General features: G+C 42.7%; 1 protein-coding gene across 4 annotated transcripts in view; it reads right to left on the bottom strand.

The window, feature by feature from the left end:
• NHS (NHS actin remodeling regulator) overlaps positions 1 to 20,020 on the bottom strand; it is a 440,898-nt gene that overhangs the window by 32,751 nt on the left and 388,127 nt on the right. For all 4 annotated transcript variants that reach the window (XM_007500834.3, XM_007500835.3, XM_007500836.3 and 1 more), the window contains exons 2-3: positions 19,089 to 19,241; positions 3,369 to 3,502 (exon numbers count right to left, since the gene is read on the bottom strand). In XM_007500834.3, the coding sequence (XP_007500896.1) occupies positions 3,369 to 3,502; positions 19,089 to 19,241 (287 nt within the window). The remainder of the gene's footprint in view (positions 1 to 3,368; positions 3,503 to 19,088; positions 19,242 to 20,020) is intronic.

Raw genomic sequence — 20,020 nt, 5'->3', positions numbered from 1 at the left:
CTACATAAATAAGATCGGTGCCTCTTAAAAGTGTGTTTGTAGGAAGGAGGATGGTCTTGTGGACTAAATCTTGCTAGGCAATTGCTCTCCCGAGTTTGCAAAAGCCTGGGGCTCAAAGGAACAATTTATTTTTTCTGGATAGATATGGCCCATTTATAATCCAGCCAGACCAGACCCAAACTTTAAAAGCCCTTTTCGTCTGAAGGCACAGATTTTAGTGGGGTTGACAGGAAGTGCCCTGGCCAAAAAGTCATGTTCCCAGCATCCTCTAGTCTCATGTTAACCTTTTTGTGTCCTGGACCCCTCTGGCCATACAGTGAAGCCTTGGGATCCCTCCTCAGAAAAATGTTTCTTAAATGTATAAAGAAAAACACAGGATTACAAAAAGACTAATTATAATAATAGTTACAGAAATATAGAGAGTTTTAAAGTCTGTAGACCATGAGGACAGTGAGGTGGCTTAGTGGATTAAGAGACAAGCCCAGAGATGGGAGGGATGTCCTGGGTTCAAATCTGGCCTCAGACCTGGCCTAGCTAGGTAATCCTGTGCAAATCATTTAACACCCATTGCCCAGCCCTTAGCACTTTTCTGCCTTGGAACCAGGATGCAGTAGAGATTCTAAGATAGACGGTAAGGGTTTAAAAAAAAGGCTGCAGACCTCAGATCAAGAGCCTCTGTTCAAGAATGTCCTTCCCCCCTCCAGAGGGCATGTTTTCTCCCTCCCAATATTTGGAACTCAGAAACTCATTCCCACTATGCTATAAATGACTGATATGGCTTAATAATTCCCCCCTCCCAAAGGGAGTTATATTTAAGAAAGAATCTCTAATTGTAAAATGGAGACATTGGTAGGCTAGGTGAGCCGTATATATATAGCCTTGATTTCCTGAAATCAGGTAATTGAGTGAGGCAGCTGCATAGCTCTGTGGAGGCAATTTCATGCTGCTCATATCTTTGTCACTCTCACTACGTTTTCTGTTCATAAGCATTCCATTCTGTTCTTATCTAAATTGGCAGGTGGGTTTCCTGCAAGTTTTCCTAGAAGAACCTCTGGTTCAGATGAAGTGAGAATCAGCTGAGCACTGCTTTGTCCCACCTGTGGGAGCTGGGGCTTCTTCTGGAGAGGTCACTCGAGAAGGGGGGAAGGCTTTTCTCCGTGGTGGGCTTCCCCATTTAGGAGGAAAGTTGGGTCCTTTTACAACAGAGACTGATCACTGACTGAAGATAGGTCCCCAAAGTATACGTTAAATGGCAGTCAGCCAGGGGCTCTGGCTAGCATTGGAGGAGAGGAAAAGACGCGGGCTGATCCATACCATTCCAGAGCCTCCCCTCCCCAGGCCCCCACCTCTATCCCTTTGGAAGTGTCACTAGAGACAGTTAGACTATTTGCTTTCTTCTCTAGTGAAGCGGGTCAGAGAGGACGATGTCGAAGTGGGATAACGAGCCAGAGATTATGTATGAGCATCCAGAGTAACTGAAATGTCATGGGGAGGTCGGAGAATTTCTCCTGTTGTCATCAAATCATGACAAAAATGGCCTTTCCACTAAGAACTGGACTTTTGAATGGAGATGCCACTGAACAGGACTTAACACTTTCAATCAGAGACCCACCCACTGGGAAACTAGCAGTATCAAATGCCTGGTAACTTCTCCTATCCTTTTGCATTACATCACAGAAACCTTAAAGGTGGCCTGACTATATGGTCTTTAAAAAAAAAAAAACCCTTACCTTCTATCATACGTAGAATGAATAGTGCTTCTAAGCAGAAGAGCAGGTATGGCTAAGCAATCGGGATTAAGTGACTTGCCCAGGGTCACAAAGCTAGGAATTATAGGAAGCCATATGTGAATCCAGGACCTCCCATCTTTAGGCTTGGCTCTTAATCCACTGACCCACCTACCTGTCCCTTACTAGATGGTCTTTCCCAGACTTTCCCCATTGGCCAGACTGTGGTTACATTCATTTTGTGTATTCAATACTCTCATTGTTCTCACATCCTGATGCTCACAGTCCTGGTATCAAAGATGATAGGACAGAAGTCTGAAGACTAGAGCAGTGATGGCAAACCTGTGGATGCGTGCCAAACATGGCAGGTAGAGTGCTTTGTGTGGGAATGAGCGCCACCCTCCCCCTGCCACTTCACCTCCCTCCAGAGCTCATTACTAGAAAGGCAGAGGGACTCAGGAGGCGCTGCTTCCTTCCCCCCTCCACTGTGCCTGATGACATTTTTTTCGCTTCACCTGTCCCTCTGTTCAGCAGCCCAATGGGAGCTCTTCCTCCCTCCTGTGTGTGTGTGTGGGGGGGGTCGGGGCAGGGCACGCCGGGCACTCAGTGGGTGGGGCAGGGCATGACGCAAGGTGTCTTGGGGAGGGGCACAGCATGTGATCTCTAAAATATTCACCATCACTAGTAGAGGAATCATAGAATTTAGAGCCGGATGGCACCTGGTTCAAAAGAAATACAAGGTTCTTTGCACAGTAATATGGGGTTCACGGTCATTTAAAGATTAGGACATGGCTCCTTGTGACACCACCATTTTCCTAAGATCATAAAGATTTTAAGGTCCCATATATAGAGTTGAAGGGGAACTTAGAAGCGATCCTGGTCCAACCCCTCCACCCCCATTTTACAGATGATGAAATTTGAGTCTGAGACGGGAGGGGACATCTGGGTTCACCAAGCAAAGTGTCAGAAGTAGGCGTTGAATTTAGGTCTCCTTGACTCTACCCCATCCCCTTTCAGCCCCTTTGATTCTAGGTTCTCATCGTTCTCATTCTATACAGCGATCTTCAACAATCAAAGGCCAATAGCCAACGGTGCCTGCTGGTGACTAGTTAATGGAGGCTTCCTGAATCCCCTCTGCTTGATCCCTACGTTGGACATTGACAGAAGACAGGAACAAGCAGACTTCCTGGAAGTGCTGAGAGAGAGCCTGAGCCCACCACAGCGACCACATTAGCACATCTGACCAGCCGGCTTGCTCTGTTGCCGGAAAATGTTCCCCATCATGTAAAACTAGAACCTACACTGCTACCACATTGCCGTGACCCTTTTCAAAGGGCGATTGATATTCCCTTCTTCTCTCTTTGTCTTTGTCTCCTCCCCTCCACCCCCACATGATTTCAAACTTCTCTTCTCCTTCTCCTAACTGTACACAATGGTTTGCATTACAGTTACCGGTCAGTCTTAGCACTTTAACCTGCCCTATCCGTTATCTCTATCACCCTCCACTGGAGGGATTCCTCTTCACGTTAACAGAAGAGAGAATCCACACAACGGCACATCTCAGTCAATCATGGTGCGTATCTGACCGTGCGGATGCCTAGTGAGAGAAGTGACCAGCTGCCCGTGGGCAGAAGTTCTTACCGCTATAAAGTGCCTGTCCTTAAGGTCGAGTCTCTTCCGACTGTAGGAGGAAGGTAAAGAAGGAAGCGGGGGCGCCACCACAGAAAGTGAGCCGGGCCCTCTCTGCTCTCCGCGATCCCCACGGTTCCGTTGTTCTGGTTCAGGAGAAAGGAGAATAAAGAGGGGCATCAGGAAAAAGCTGAGAAAACTCTAGTTTTACCGAGTCTGCTATAAAAAGAGATGAAGGTTTTTCAACTATCTGACCGAACACAACCTCAGCACGTTTTTAATGGCCATTGGCAGGTCAATCTCAATGATCTGATCTGACTATCCTCACAGAAGAATATCCTTATAATATAATGCGTACATATGCATATTACGGATACATCCTAAGGGGCAGGTGGGTGGACACAGTAGAATACCAGCTCTGGAGTCAGGATGATTCATTTTCCTGAGTTCAAATCTGGGCTCAGACACTTCCTCCCTGGATGACCCTGGGCAAGTCACTTAACCCTGTCTGCCTCTGGTTCCCCATCTGTAAAATGAGGTGGAGAAGGAAGTAGCACTCCTATATCTTTGCCAAGAAAACCCCAAAGAGAGTCATGAAGAGTTGGACATAATGGAAATGACTGAATAGCAACAAGATTGATTTTTCACGTTGATAGAAGCACTGTGACTCTGGATTTATCTTGTTTCTAAACTGTTCCAAGTTTCAAAGAAGGTGCCAGCTTGCATTGGCATAGGTAATTTCCTAATCCCGCATCTCGTTCTAGCAATGAATCCTCAGTCTAGTCTACATTTCTGTCTTCCTTTAGCATTCACTATATTCACTAGACTAGGCACTGAGGGACACAAGGAGGAAAAGAAACAGTTATTCCTCCCAAAGAGCTTAGGGAGACAGGAAAGAAAGGAAATGACAAGGAAAGTATTCCATCAGTGTTAAAGGGCTAGAAAAAAGCATTCCAAGATGGTTCTTAGGAATCCAAGGTCATCTGTCAGTCTCAGTAAAGCTGGATCTGGGTGCCATTGCTTGGGTCAATCTATGACAAGAATTTGCATTGTGCCTGGGCTTTGCTCCCAAACCAGCTACCATCAGGACTTCTCAACAGGTCCTGCATGCATGGAACCATGGCACTTACCATTTGGGTGAGTGCCAGCTATCAGATAATGGGAGAAAAAGAGAACTCTGACCCAGTCCTAGTTTCAAAATCCCTTTGACCAAATGAAATAGGACAGGCATAAGAAATGAAATTTTGGTCTGGGACTGCAAGAGGAAGTGGTCTTTCCTTCCCCTTCAGTTTCTTCCAAACTCCTTCTTGTTCCATTCTCACCCCATTTGATAGAATTTCGACTTCAGCCAGAAAGATCTAGGTTTAAATACCTTCTCCAATAATTACTAGTTTGTTTAACTATCTTTGGAAGGCCCATTCATTCACAGGCACATCTGTCTATAAATGGGAGAATTTTCACATGTAACTTGTAATATATGTACACACAGAGCTATTACACTTGTTAAGTGTCATAACTAACAAACTGTGTGACCTTTGGCAAGTAACTTAGTCTCTCTGAGCTTCCTCCATTTTAAAATAGAAATAACAGCATTTCCTCATAGAACTGTTGCCAAAATCAAGAACCAGTTTTTAAATCACTTTATGTTCTTCTTTCTATTTAGTCATTTCATTTGTGTCTGATTCTTTGTGATTTCATTTGGGAAGATATTAGAGATTTGCTATTTTCTTCTCCAGTTTTACAAATGATAAACCAAGGAAAATAGGGTTAAATGATTTGCCCAGGAGAGATTTCAACTCGTAAACGGTCAGTCTTATGATTCCATTGGTTTTTAATTTTCTTTCTCTGTTTTTGCTCTTCATGGCTTAGGTATAAGCATCATATTTATGTCATGAAAAGAATTTGGCAGGACTCCTTCTTTGGCTTATTTTGCCAAATAGTTTATATAGTATTAGGATTAATTGTTCTTTAAATGTTTCATAGAATTCACTTGTGAATCCTTCTGGCTCTGGGGATTTTTTCTTAGGAAATCTTTGATGGTTTGTTCAATTGTTTTTTTCTGGGATGGAATTATTTAAGTATTCTATTTCCTCTTTGGTTAATCTGAGCAATTAACATTTTTGTCACTATTCATCTATTTCACCAGGATTTTCAGATTTATTGCCATAAAATGGGCAAAATATTTCCTAATGATTGATTTAATTCCCTTTAGCCACTGTGCCACCTAGCTTCACACACACACACACACACACACACACACACACAAGTGTGTGTGTATCCATCCAGTTCTTCAAATAGCAGAAGAAAGCTATCATGACCTCCCTAAATCTTCTCTTACATAGCCTAACTATCTCCAGTTCAAATGACTGGTTGTATGGCCTGGACTCAAGGCCCTTTACTGTCTGTTCAACCCTCTTCTAGGTGCTTTCCAGTTGGCCATTCTTCTTGAAATGTGGCACCCCAAACTGAACACAATATCCAGATATAATCTGGTCAATGCTATGATCTCTCTATTTTTATTTTATTTTATTTTTTAATTTTATAGTATTTTATTTGATCATTTCCATGCATTATTCATTAAAGACAAAGATCATTTTCTTTTCCTCCCTCCCATCCCCCATAGCCGACGCGTGATTCCACTGGGTATCACATGTGTTCTTGATTCGAACCCATTGCCATGTTGTTAGTATTTGCATTAGAGTGTTCATTTAGAGTCTCTCCTCTGTCATGTCCCCTCAACCGCTGTAGTCAGGCAGTTGCTTTTCCTCGGTGTTTCTACTCCCTCAGTTTGTCCTCTGCTTATGGATAGTGTTTTTTCTCCTAGAACCCTGCAGATTGTTCAGGGACATTACACTGCCACTAATGGAGAAGTCCATTACGTTCGATTATACCACAGTGTGTTTGTCTCTGTGTACAATGTTCTCCTGGTTCTGTTCCTCTCGCTCTGCATCACTTCCTGGAGGTTGTTCCAGTCTCCATGGAATTCCTCCACTTTATTATTCCTTTTTGCACAATAATATTCCATCACCAACAGATACCACAGTTTGTTCAGCCATTCCCCAATTGATGGGCATCCCCTCGTTTTCCAATTTTTGGCCACCACAAAGAGCGCAGCTATGAATATTTTTGTACAAGTCTTTTTGTCCATTATCTCTTTGGGGTACAGACCCAGCAGTGCTATGGCTGGATCAAAGAGTAGACATTCTTTTGTCACCCTTTGGGTGTAGTTCCAAATTGCCCTCCAGAATGGCTGGATCAGTTCACAACTCCACCAGCAATGAATTAATGTCCCTACTTTGCCACATCCCCTCCAGCATTCATTACTTTCCATAACTGTCATGTTAGCCAATCTGCTAGGTGTGAGGTGATACCTCAGAGTTGTTTTGATTTGCATCTCTCTGATTATAAGAGATTTAGAACACTTTTTCATGTGCTTATTAATAGTTTTGATTTCTTTATCTGAAAACTGCCTATCCATGTCCCTTGCCCATTTATCAATTGGGGAATGGCTTGATTTTTTGTACAATTGATTTAGCTCTTTATAAATTTGAGTAATTAAACCTTTGTCAGAGGTTTTTATGAAGATTTTTTTCCCAATTTGTTGTTTTCCTTCTGATTTTAGTTATATTGGTTTTGTTTGTACAAAAGCCTTTTAATTTGATGTAGTCAAAATTATTTATTTTACATTTTGTGATTCTTTCTATGTCTTGCTTGGTTTTAAAGTCTTTCCCCTCCCAAAGGTCTGACATGTATACTATTCTGTGTTTACCCAATTTACTTATGGTTTCCTTCTTTATGTTTAAGTCTTTCACCCATTTTGAATTTATCTTGGTGTAGGGTGTGAGGTGTTGATCTATTCCTAGTCTCTCCCACACTGTCTTCCAATTTTCCCAGCAGTTTTTACTGAATAGTGGATTTTTGTCCCAAGACCTGGGATCTTTGGGTTTATCGTATACTGTCTGGCTGAGGTCACTTGCCCCCAGTCTATTCCCCTGATCCTCCTTTCTGTCTCTTAGCCAGTACCAAATTGTTTTGATGACTGCTGCTTTGTAATATAGTTTGAGGTCTGGGACTGCTAGGCCCCCCTCATTTGTGTTTTTTTTTTTTATTACTTTCCTGGATATCCTTGATCTTTTGTTATTCCAAATTAACTTTGTTATGGTTTTTTCCAAATCAGTAAAGAAATTTTTTGGGAGTTCCATGGGTATGGCACTAAATAGATAAATAAGTTTGGGTAGGATGGCCATTTTTATTATATTGGCTTGTCCTACCCATGAGCAGTTAATGTTTTTCCAATTGCTCAAGTCTAGTTTTAGTTGTGTGGCGAGTGTTTTGTAGTTATGTTCATATAGTTCCTGTGTTTGTCTCGGGAGATAGATTCCTAGGTATTTTATTTTGTCTAAGGTGATTTTGAATGGGATTTCTCTTTCTAGTTTTTGCTGCTGAGCTGTGTTGGAGATATATAGAAAAGCTGATGACTTATGCGAGTTTATTTTGTATCCTGCAACTTTGCTAAAGTTGTTGATTATTTCAATTAGCTTTTTGGTTGAATCTCTAGGATTCTTTAAGTAGACCATCATGTCATCTGCAAAGAGTGATAGCTTGGTCTCCTCCTTGCCTATTTCTTCTCTAATTGCTACTGCTAGTGTTTCTAGTACAATGTCAAATAGTAGAGGTGATAATGGGCATCCTTGTTTCACTCCTGATCTTATTGGGAATGCATCTAGTTTATCCCCATTGCAGATGATATTAGCTGATGGTTTTAGATATATACTGTTTATTATTTTTAGGAATGACCCTTCTATTCCTATGCTTTCTAGTGTTTTTAATAGGAATGGGTGTTGTATTTTATCAAATTCTTTTTCTGCGTCTATTGAGATAATCATGTGGTTCTTGTTGGTTTGCTTGTTGATATGGTCAATTATGTGGATGGTTTTCCTAATATTGAACCAGCCCTGCATCCCTGGTATAAATCCTACTTGATTATGGTGGATGACCCTTCTGATCATTTGCTGGAGTCTTTTTGCTAGTATCCTATTTAAGATTTTTGCATCTATATTCATTAGGGAGATTGGTCTATAGTTTTCTTTCTCTGTTTTTGACCTGCCTGGTTTTGGAATCAGTACCATGTTTGTGTCGTAAAAGGAGTTTGGTAGAACTCCCTCTTTGCTTATTATGTCAAATAGTTTGTATAGTATTGGGATTAACTGTTCTCTGAATGTTTAATAGAATTCACTGGTGAATCCATCAGGCCCTGGGGATTTTTTCTTAGGAAGTTCTTTGATGGCCTGTTGGATTTCATTTTCTGATATGGGATTATTTAAGAATTCTATTTCCTCTTCTGTTAGTCTAGGCAGTTTGTATTTTTGTATATATTCATCCATATCACTTAAATTGGTATATTTATTGCCATATAATTGGGCAAAGTAATTTTTAATGATTGCCTTAATTTCCTCTTCATCAGAGGTGATGTCCCCCTTTTCATCTTTGATGCTGTTAATTTGCTTTTCTTCCTTCCTTTTTTTAATTAGATTGACCAGTACTTTGTCTATTTTGTTTGTTTTTTCAAAGTACCAGCTTCTTGTCTTATTTATTAAATCAATAGTTCTATCACTTTCGATTTTATTAATTTCTCCCTTAATTTTTAGGATTTCTAGTTTGGTTTTCTGCTGGGGGGTTTTAATTTGGTCACTTTTGAGTTTTTTTATTTGCATTTCCAATTTATTGATCTCTGCTCTCCCTAGTTTGTTAATATATGCACTCAGGGATATGAATTTACCTCTGATTACAGCTTTGGCTGCATCCCAAAAGGTTTGAAAGGATGTCTCGCCATTGTCATTTTCCTCGATGAAATTATTAATTGTTTCTATGATTTCTTCTCTAACTAAACGATTTTGGAGTATCATATTGTTTAGTTTCCAATTAGTTTTTGATTTGGTTTTCCATGTACCATTACTGATCGTTATTTTTATTGCCTTGTGGTCTGAAAAGGCTGCATTTATTATTTCTGCTTTTCTGCATTTGTGTGCCATGTTTCTGTGACCTAATGTATGGTCAATCTTTGTGAATGTGCCATGTGGTGCTGAGAAGAAGGTGTATTCCTTTTTATCCCTATTTATTTTTCTCCATATGTCTATTAATTCTAATTTTTCTAAGATTTCGTTCACTTCTTTTACCTCTTTCTTATTTATTCTTTGATTTGATTCATCTAAATTTGATAATGGTTGGTTCAAGTCTCCCACTAATATGGTTTTACTGTCTATTTCTTCCTTCAATTCTCCTAGTTTCTCCATTAGAAATTTGGGTGCTATATTATTTGGTGCATATATGTTGATTAGTGATATTTCCTCATTATCTAAAGTCCCTTTTAACAAAATATAATTACCTTCCCTATCCCTTTTGATCAGGTCTATTTTTGCTTTGGCTTTATCAGATATCATGATTGTCACTCCTGCCTTCTTTCTGTCAGTTGAGGCCCAGAAGGTCTTACTCCATCCTTTAATTCTGACCTTGTGGGTGTCTACCCACCTCATGTGTGTTTCTTGGAGACAACATATGGTAGGGTTTTGGATTCTAATCCATTCTTCTATTCGTCTACGTTTCATAGGTGAGTTCATCCCATTCATGTTCAATATTATGACTGTCACTTGTGGACTCCTTGGCATTTTGATATCCTTCCCTAATTCTAACCTTTCTTCTTCAGCTCTACCTTTTAGTCCAGTGATTTACTTTAAATCAGTCCCCCTTGTATTTCCCTTTCTACCCCCCTCCCTTCTTATTCCCTCCCTTATTTTCCCCTGTAGTCTTTTTAAAAATCCCCCCCACCTTCTCCCTCCCTTGTACTGCTTCCCTCCCCACCAGTCTGTTTTTTACCCTTCTACTCCCCTATAGGGCGCAAATCTATTCTCTTCCCCAATGGATTGGATTGTTCTTCCCTCTTTGGGTCAGTTTCAAAGTACGTAAGAGTTGAGTATTTCCTGTCTCCAACCTCTTTACCCTGCCAGTGTATCGATGTTCTCCCCCCTCCCACCATGAGCTTCTTTGTGACATATAAATTTACCTCCATTTGTTTCTTTTCCCATTTCTTTTAGTCATAACCTCTTTTCTTTTTTAGCTTTAGTCATGTATATATATGTATATATATACATACATACACATGTATATGTATTTATGCATGCATATATCTATATACCTATTTATGTCTTGTCCTTTCATCCTATACAGTTTGTCACTGTTCCCTCTGAGTGTAGTTCTTCTAGCTGCTTAGGTGATAGCAACAGTTTTTAAGAGTTGCCAATGACCTCTTTTCTTATAGGGATACATATCATTTTAACTTATTGAGTCTCTTAAAAAAAAAACCTTTTTTGTTGTTGTTGTTTTTCCCCTCTTTTTTAATTACCTTTTGATGATTCTCTTGAGTTCTGTGGTTGGACTTTGAATTTTCTGTTCAGGTATGGTCTTTTATTTATGAATGCTTGGAACTCTTCTGTTACGTTAAATGACCATACTTTCCCCTGTAAGAATGTAGTCAGTTTTGATGGGTATTTTATTCTTGGCTGTAGGCCTAGTTCCCTTGCTTTCCGGAATATCATATGCCATGCCTTTTGGTCCTTCAGTGTGGATGCAGACAGATCCTGTGTTATCCTCACCATGTTTCCATGGTATCTGAATGGTTTCTTCTTGGCAGCTTGTAATACCTGTTCTTTTATCTGATTGTTTTTGAATTTGGCTATAACATTTCTTGGTGTTGTCAGTTGGGGATTAAATACAGGGGGTGATCTGTGGATTCTTTCAATCTCCGCTTCCCCCTCTTGTTCTAGTATTTCGGGACAGTTTTCCTGGATAATTTCCTCTAGTATTATGTCCAGGCTTTTTCTTTTGTCGTGGTCTTCTGGTAGTCCAATTATTCTTAAATTGTCTCTTCTTGAATGATTTTCTAAATTGTCTGTTTTGTGAATGAGATGCTTCACATTTTCCTCAATTTTTTCATTCTTTTTGTTTTGTTTTATAGTGTCCTGCTGCCTTGTGAGGTCCCTTGATTCTAGTTGTTTTACTCTGGTTCTTAAAGATTGGATTTCATCTCTGGCTTTTTGGTCGTCTTTTTCCTTCTGGTCTGAGTTTCTTTGAAGATCGTCTTTCATCCTCTTTATCTCATCTTTCATCTCCTTTGCCTCATTTTCCAGCTGGATGATTTTGGCTTTCAGGACACTATTTTCTTGTTTTAGTTCAAGTGCCTCTGTTTCCAGATGACTTATCTTAATTTTTAAGTTCTTTTCCCAATTGTCTTCAGCCTCTCTTAGTTGTGTTTTGAGTTCTTCCACAGCCTGTATCCAATTCGCTGGGATTTCTGGTTTATTGTTTGCTGATCTCTCCCCCTCTGTTCTATTTGGTGAGTAGTAGCTGTTTATTATAGTTTCTTTCTTCTGTTTCTGTTGTTTGTTCAAATTCACCCCTTCTTTCCTCCCTGTATTTGTCTGTGCTCTTGTTCCTCTCATTTTTTTGTTTTTTAGGGACTTCTATCAGTTTCCCCTCTTGGAGCTTTAACAGAGGATCTCTTGGTGTAATCTCTGAGGGAGGGTTGTTGGGGGTTTGAGCTTTCCTGTCCTCTGGAGGCTTTTGATTGGCTTAAAGTCCAGCAGTCAATGAGGATGGATGGGGAGCCTGGGCTTCCCTGTGTTCTGGAGACTTTTGATGGGATTGAGTTCAGCTTAGTTGGGCTGGGTTTACTCTGAGTTTTAAACTTCCTGGAAGGCTGGAGCAGATATGGAGGATCTCTAAAGCTCTGGCCAGGCTGCCAGGTCTATGCTCCTTCTAGGCTGCCATCTTGACTTCACCTCTAGGTTTCTGTTTTTTCAGAAGACCCAGCTCTCTAAGGGGGGAGGGGTTGTGGCTTGCCTGGACTCTGAGGGCTCCTGATGGGATTAGGTACAGGTGGTGTGGGCCGAATGATCCTGGAGCCAAAAAAAGGAAGAAAAAAAAAAGCAGCAACCTCCTCTTCCACAATCTGTGTTGAGTGCCCAGAAACTGGCCGGGGTTACTTTCAAGGTAAGCTCTTTGGAGCAACCCCTTTGCCAGCCCTGAGTTTTCTGTCCTTTCAGTAGCTCTGAGGGCTCCTGATGGGATTGGGTTCAGCTGGTGCCCTAAAGCTGGGACCTCCCTTGAGACTCAGATGGAAGGACCCAGCCAGGGGGCTACAGGCTTCCCCCTTCTCTCTATGTTTCCCTGCCGTCTGTGTTGGGCGCCCTGGAGACTGGCTTGGGTTGCTTTCAAGGTGAGTCCTCAGAGCCCTGAGGTTCCCGCTGCTGCCTTGGGCTCAGCACTCTGGGTTGGGTCCTGGGACCTTCTTTCTGTCTACCCCTTAGATCCGAGTGATCTAGGGCTCTGGCTTTTGGGGTGTGGTACCTTTTGATCCAGGTTCAGGAGGAGGTTTCCCCAGGTCTATCCTGTTGTTCAGCTTGAATTTCAGTGGCCAAGGAGCGCTCTGTTTGCGATCGGTAAGGAAGGGTTTCCGACGTCTGAACTTTCGCTGCTTCTACACAGCCATCTTGACCGGAAGTTGATCTCTCTATTTTTTAAGGGATGCCTCTCAATGCAGGTGAAGAGCATGTTCATTTTTTTTTTACCTTCATATCACATTCATATTGAGATTGTGGTCCTCTGAACTGTTGGATCTTTTTAATGAGAATGATTGCCTAATTATTATATCCAACTCCTTCAAGAAGTTAATTTTTTGAACCCAAGATTAAACTTTATATCATTATATTCTTCCCAGTGTTCTATATTGCTGACATTTCTTTAGTAAAGTTATTCACTCAGGCACAAATGGGAGATTTTCCACATATGAGGCATGGAATTATTATATTTGTTAATTGTCATGACACAGAAAAAAGAAAGAATTTTGTGCCTTAATATCTTTCTGGATAAGGATCTGATCATCTCTCTGTATTCTGCTGTATTCAGAACAAATCTAGAGTATTGGTTGTGTTTAACTGTGGGAGCAATATTTTGGGAAAGGATACTGAACAATCACTGCATCCAGAAAGAGCATCCAGGATGAAGAGGTGTCTGGAAACCATGTCATTTGAAGAACAAGTAAAAGAACTGTATTCATAATTGGCATAGTACTTTACATTAATTATTTTGTTTAAGCTTCACAACAATACTAACTAGATTTGTTTGTTCAGTCATTTTGAGTCATGTCCATCACTTCCTGACCCCATTTCAGGTTTTCTTGGCCATGGTTTGCCATTTCCTTCTTCAATTCATTTTCCAGATGAGAAGACAGAGGCAAAAAGGGTTAAGTGATTTGTCCAGGATCACACAGCTAGTAAGTATCTGAGGCCAGATTTGAACTCAGGAAGATCAGACTTCAGGACTAGCACTTATATAGTCTTTAAGGTCTGCAAAAATGCTTTACAAACATTGTCTCATCCCTAGGAGGTAGTTGCTCTCATTATCCCCATTTTACAGATGAGAAAACTGAGGCAGACAAAAGTTAAGTGATTTGCCCAGGGCTGCGCAGTGACAGCAATAAAATACCAGAGGTGGAATTCCAAGTCATGTCTCCTCTGATCCCCAGTCCAACACATCTCCTACTATACCATGATGCTTCCAGCTAGGATGTTTAGCCTCTACACGTAGATGCTCAGACTTGAAAAGGGATGTTTATAGCTACATTGGGGCATCTGAAGGGCTGCCATGTAGAAGAGGCCTTATTTTATCTACTTCCAAGAGGACAGAACAGATGAATGGAAGTCTTAGGAAGTGACTTTTTGTCTCAATATGAAGATCTCCATAATATGGAAATGCCTGAAAATGGGATGTGTTTCCTTAAAAAAGAAGAGGCACTATAGCTTTAGTGGTCAAGAAGGCCTAGGGTCAAGGCCTGCCCCTGACAGGCTGGCTGTGGGATGCTGGAGCAGTCCAAAGCTCAATATCTAAGGCTTTAAATTGCAAAGCACTGTTGTGCAGTTGTGCAGTACTATCCCAGTCGCTAGGGCTACAATGAAAAGAAACAAAACGGTCCCTGTTCTGAAGGAAATGTATATTCTTATTGGGAGAGGACATGCACATAGAAGTATATATGCAATAAATAGGAGGCAGTTATGTTTAATGAGGCCCTTAAATATAGGGCAACTAGGTGGCAAAATGGATAGAATGTCTGGTTTGGAATCAGGAAAACTCAACTGAGTTCAAATCCAACCTCAGACACTTAGTAGCTGTGTGTCCCTGGGCAAGTCACTTAATCTTATTTGCTTCAATTTCCTCACCTGAACAATGAGCTGGAAAAAGAAATGGCAAACTATTCTAGTTTCTTTGCGGGGGAAAAAAAACAACCCTCCAATAGGGTCACAAAGATTTGAATATGACTGAAAATAACTGAATAATAACAATCAAATATATGTGGGACTAAGAAAGGCTTTATATAGAAGGTTGTACTTGAGTGGTGTCTTGAAGCAAGGATTCTGTGAGCCGAAGATAAAAAAAGGAGTCTATTATAGGCATGGGAAACAGTCGCTAAGATGGGAAGTGGAGAACTGTGGAAGAACAGAGAGAAGACCAAGACAACTGAGTTTGAGACAGGCAATAATGTATAATGATGTTAGAAATATTGTTTGGGAGTGAAGAGTTAAAGGGCTTCAAAAGCCAAACAGAAGATTTAATATTTGTTGGAAACAAATAAGAGCTACTGGAATGTTAAAAAAAAAAGTCCCCCCAAACCTTACCTTCTGGCTTAGAATCAATACTGTGTAGAAAAACAGTAAGGGCTAGGTAATGGGCTTAAACAGCTTGCCCAGGGCCACATAGTTAAGAAGTGTCTGAGACCAGATTTGAACCCAGGACCTCCCATCTCAGGTCTGGAGATCAATCCACTGGGCCATCTAGCTCCCTGCAGCTAGCAGAATTTAATGACTAGAGAGGGACATGGTCCAATGTGCCCTTAGGGAAAACCACTCTGGCAGTCCTGAGAGAGAAGGGATTGGTGCAGGAAGAGACTCAAGCAGGGCACCCACTAAAAGAATGTTGGGAAGCTACAGATTTAAAACAAACCAACCCAAAAGAAGGCTATTGGAACAACCCAGGATGGAGGCGATGAGACCTTGTCTGAGAGCTGTAGCTGTATGAGTTGAGAAGGGAACTGAGAGGAGCGATGCAGTGGGGGGAGGAAGATGAGGATTGGGCAACAAACTGGATAGGTAGGTGAGGGCAAGGGAGTAGCTGAGGCTGAGAATGTGCTTAGGAGCTGAGGGTGATGGTGTCATTCACAGACCCAGGGAGATCTGGAGACAAGAAGTGTGAGTTGAGGGAGGCTGAGTTAGAGGAGATGGCAAGACACAGAGGTGGGAAAGTTTATCTGGAAGCTGGTAATTAGAGCGTTATCCTTCCTCGTCCCACAGATCCAGTCACCTCCACATCTGGCTGTTCCTTCCCTCACAGCAGTCTCTCAAATCCCTGTTCAGCTCCTCAGTGCCTCTTACATATGTTATTTTAACTGCTTCCCAAAGTCTCCCTGACTCAAAATCTCACCATTCCTGCCCGTTCTACACACTGTTTCCAAGGTAATTTTTCTTAGACCCAGGTCTGACCAGATGACTCTCCTATTCAAACAATTCCAGTGGCTCCCTATTACCTCTAGGATAAAACATGAAACCTCTTTATCTTTTCAAACTCTGAACAAGTTGGTCCCTAATTATTTTTCTTTCCTAAACTTGTGGTCCAATTAAACTGGTCTTCTATCTGTTCCTCATACATGGCACTCCATCTCCTGTCTCTGGTCTTGCCTTAGAATATCCCCTCCTTGGTTCTGCCTCATCAAGTTCCTCTTTTCCTTTGAAAATGCAGGTCGAGGGGCATCTAGGTAGCTCAGTGGATGGAGAGTCAGGCCCAGAAACAGGAGGTCCTGGCTTCAAACCTGGTCTCAGACACTTTCTAGCTGTGTGACCCTGGGCAAGTCACTTAACCCTCATTGCCTAGCCCTTAATACTCTTTTGTTTTGAAAACAATACACAGTATTGATTCTAAGACAGAAGGTAAAGGTTTAAAAAAAAACAAGAAAAGAAAAAAATAGGAATAGACTGAAAGTGCCAAATGAAGTGGATTTGTAGAAGGAGGAAGAAAGGGCCTGGACCGGGCCCTGGGGGTTGTCCACCTTTATTTGGATGGAAGAGGTCCTGTTATTACTATATAAAGGACAGGGGCAGACCCAGATAAAAGTCATGAAGCAGAGTCACAAGATGGATGATGTGGGAGAGACCTGGGAGATGACGAGGTCAAATCCTTCCATTTTACAGGGGAGGAGGTCCCAGAGCTGGCCAGAGGTCAGGATCAGAAGGCATCTGTCTTGTAACCTCAGGTGCGGTGCCTCCAATTCCCTCTGTCGTTGCCCCTACCTGGCGCCTGGTGCCCTCCTGGGATGCAGTGCCAGGCATCCCCAGCAGGGGGAGCACGAAGTGCTTCCTACGTCCACTAACAGGAGATGTTGATTGGGGTCCTGCCGACCTCACCTCGCAAGGCTGCCGGATGAAAAGTTCTTTGCCAACCTTAAATTGCTAACTAAACGAGTTCTTCTCAAAGGAATGCCAGGAGCCGCCCAACCGAAAGACCTTCTCCCTTCTGGAATCCTCGAGATGTGGGAGGCTCCCCCCCACCCCCAGCATTGCTCCGTGTCCTCGCTTCACAGTGGGGACCCCACCTAGAAACCCCCAGCCAGATCTCCCTGCCGAACCCCGAGAACCAAAGGAAGCGGGCGGAGCAGAGCGCGCGTGCTTAGACAGCATCCAGCTCAGCCGGCTCGGGAGCTCCACCATCCATTTCCTCCCCGCCATGGACATATGCAGGCAGGACCCTTCGCCACCAGGTGGCAGGATGACTTTGGGCTCGGAATGAAGGCGCTCCCCTAGGGAAGAGCCTTCCACCAAGCCCCGTTCTGTCGTCAGGCTGCGACGCCGCCCGCAGCTTTGACACCAGCTTTCGACAGTCCTAGGAAGCCCCACCGCAGCCTCAGGGTGCTCCCAGGATGATCCCAGGCTAGGTCATTCGGGAAAGCGGTCACCACGTCCGCCCGGCCCCTGAGGGTCGCCTTTGGAAGCCCTGAGGCCGCTGCCTTTCAAACAGCCTGATGGTGAACTGTGTTCCCTCGCTGGCCGCTGAGTAGTGACCGAGCCCTAAAAAATGCAATCGATGAGCACTGATGAAAAATGGGGCTACATATGGCTTCCACTGAAAGGCCAGCGGACTTCGAGATGGTCCCATGAGAACGGCGGGCGTCGTCTGCAGTGACCCCCTTGGCTTTACCGCCACCATCACCACAATTATAATGGCGGATGATTGTAACCACGTAAGTCTTCAGAGGCTGCAACAGTTTCCAGGCATTTTGGCATCTGATATTTTATTGGATCTTCATAACAATGACCTGAGGTAGGCAGGACAGATAGAATTATCCTCATTCAACACATGGGCAAACTGAAGTTTGGGGCAGCTTAAGTGACCAAAAAATATGGTTAGGAGCAATGAGGTGGTTCAATGGATTGAGAACTCGGGCATCGGACCCCAGACACGTCCTGGCTGTATGACCCTGGGTAAGTCACCTCACCCTGCTCTTCTCTCTTGAAACCAACATGGAGGATTCTAAGATAGAAAGATGCTAAGAGAGAAGTTAAGGGTTAAGAAAATAATAGGACTATGAATATTATGAATTAAAATCTAGAAGGAGTCTCAGAGATTCACCTCCATCATTTTATAGATGAAACCTCAGCCCAGAGATGTTAAGTGATTTGTCCCAGGACATGCAGGTAACAAAGGCAAGAAGGGAGCCTGGCACTCTTCCTCTCACGAGTTTAATCTGCTATCTGGCACAACAGAATCAAAGCTAGCATCCCAATCTTCGGACTCCCAGTTTAGCCAGAGTCCTTTTTACAATTTCACGCTCTTTACCGATTGCCTTGTAATTAAGTGATGTGTGTACAAAGCGATAACCCACAAGCTCCCAAGCTTCCAGGGTTGGGATCTTTCACCTTGTTGCACATGGTTGTCCATCAATAAATGATCTGTTGAATGTGGGCATTCGTTTAGATAGCAGTCGTAAAATGAAAGAAGGGAAGAGGCTCTGCAACATTATGCTGGTTCTTATCATCATTTCAATTGCCAACAAAAAAGGTTAAAGGAATCATTATTGCTTTTTCAATGTACGGCCCCAATAACCATCTTTGTGACTTCCCAAACCTGAACACTCTTCCCTGGGTACCATTCTCCTCTCCGGGGAGTCTCCCTCTATTAGAATGTAAAGTAAGCAGCGGCAGGTAGAGAGCCAGGCCTCAAGATGGAAGGTTCAAAGCTGGGTTCAGACACTTCATACCTGTGTGACCCTGGGCAAGTCACTTAACACCCATTGCTAGGCCCTTACTGCTCTTCTGCTTTGGAAACAATACACAGTATTATTGATTCTAAGCCATAAAGTAATGATTTAAAAAAAAAAAAGAATGTAAAGTAAGCTCTTTGGGAGACAGGAAGCATCTTTTCTTTTGTATTTGAATCCATTAACAAAACACAGTGCTTGGCACAGAGTAAGTGCTTAATAAACTTGTTTCCCCATTCATTCATTTACTCAGTCATTCAGTTAACTCTATATTCTCATCATGCCTTCACCAGTTACCACATTAAGCCAACATGGCCCAATCAATGCTCTCCCCTTTTCCATTTTGCTGCAGGCCCTCATGCTTTGGCTCCCGTTACCTCTGCGCAGCGCTTGCAGACTCTGCCTCGCCTGACGGTGCAGCTCCTCCACACAGGGGGGCCTGGTTGCAGGAAGGAAAATGTTTCTCTGCTGGTGCCACGGGGCTCGATAGTAGACACTCAGTTTACTCTCCACGTCCAGGTTTGAGACTGCTGTTAAAGGGAGAGAGAAAGGCATTTGAGACTAGTCGCTTTGCATGGAGTCTTATTCCAAAGCTGGACATTACTGCCTAAGAGAAGAAGAATTTGAATTTCACTAGAATTAGAATGTCTTTAGCAGAAGGTTGATCTCGGGAGCTTTGACTCTCAGTCATCAGATCACGATCTGAAGGCACTCTTCTGAGTCTTGAATTCCTGGGCCTCTTTCCCCCTCCCAGGATGGATGTGTGCCTCAGACGAGCCTGTCCATCTAAGCAGGCTCTATTCTCGCCTTGTGCCATTCCTCCCCTACCTGAGCACCTGCCTTGCTAGCCTGTTCTCTGATCTCAGACCCTCCCTTTCAAGAAGCATAATTAAATTAATACTGCCTAGGTACTAGGAAGAAATCGACTCTGCTGTGGCTCTATTCCCCATTCCTCTAACATTCTAAACCCCAGTCACCCACTGTGGCCACCCTTGCCCTGTTCAAGTCTCTTCCACTATTATAATGTAAGTTCCTTGAGGGCAGGGAACTGCTACTACTTCTGTTGTGGTTGTTTTCAAACCCTGAACCTGTGGGCTCAGAGTCAATATTATGGATTGGTTCCAAGGCAGAAGAGTAGAAAGGGCTAGGAAGGGGGTTGTTAAATGACTTGTCCAGGGAAGTGTCTGAGCCCAAATTTGAACCCAAGACCTCCCATCTCTGGACCTGACTCTCAATCCACTGAGCCACCCAGCTGCCCCCTATTATTACTTTTTTAAAAATCTTTTTTCTTTCCTTATCTCTAATGTTA

The sequence above is a fragment of the Monodelphis domestica genome, chromosome 8, assembly GCF_027887165.1.
Source record: "Monodelphis domestica isolate mMonDom1 chromosome 8, mMonDom1.pri, whole genome shotgun sequence".
Taxonomy (NCBI): domain Eukaryota; kingdom Metazoa; phylum Chordata; class Mammalia; order Didelphimorphia; family Didelphidae; genus Monodelphis; species Monodelphis domestica.
This window is presented reverse-complemented; position numbering and strand designations above follow the sequence as displayed.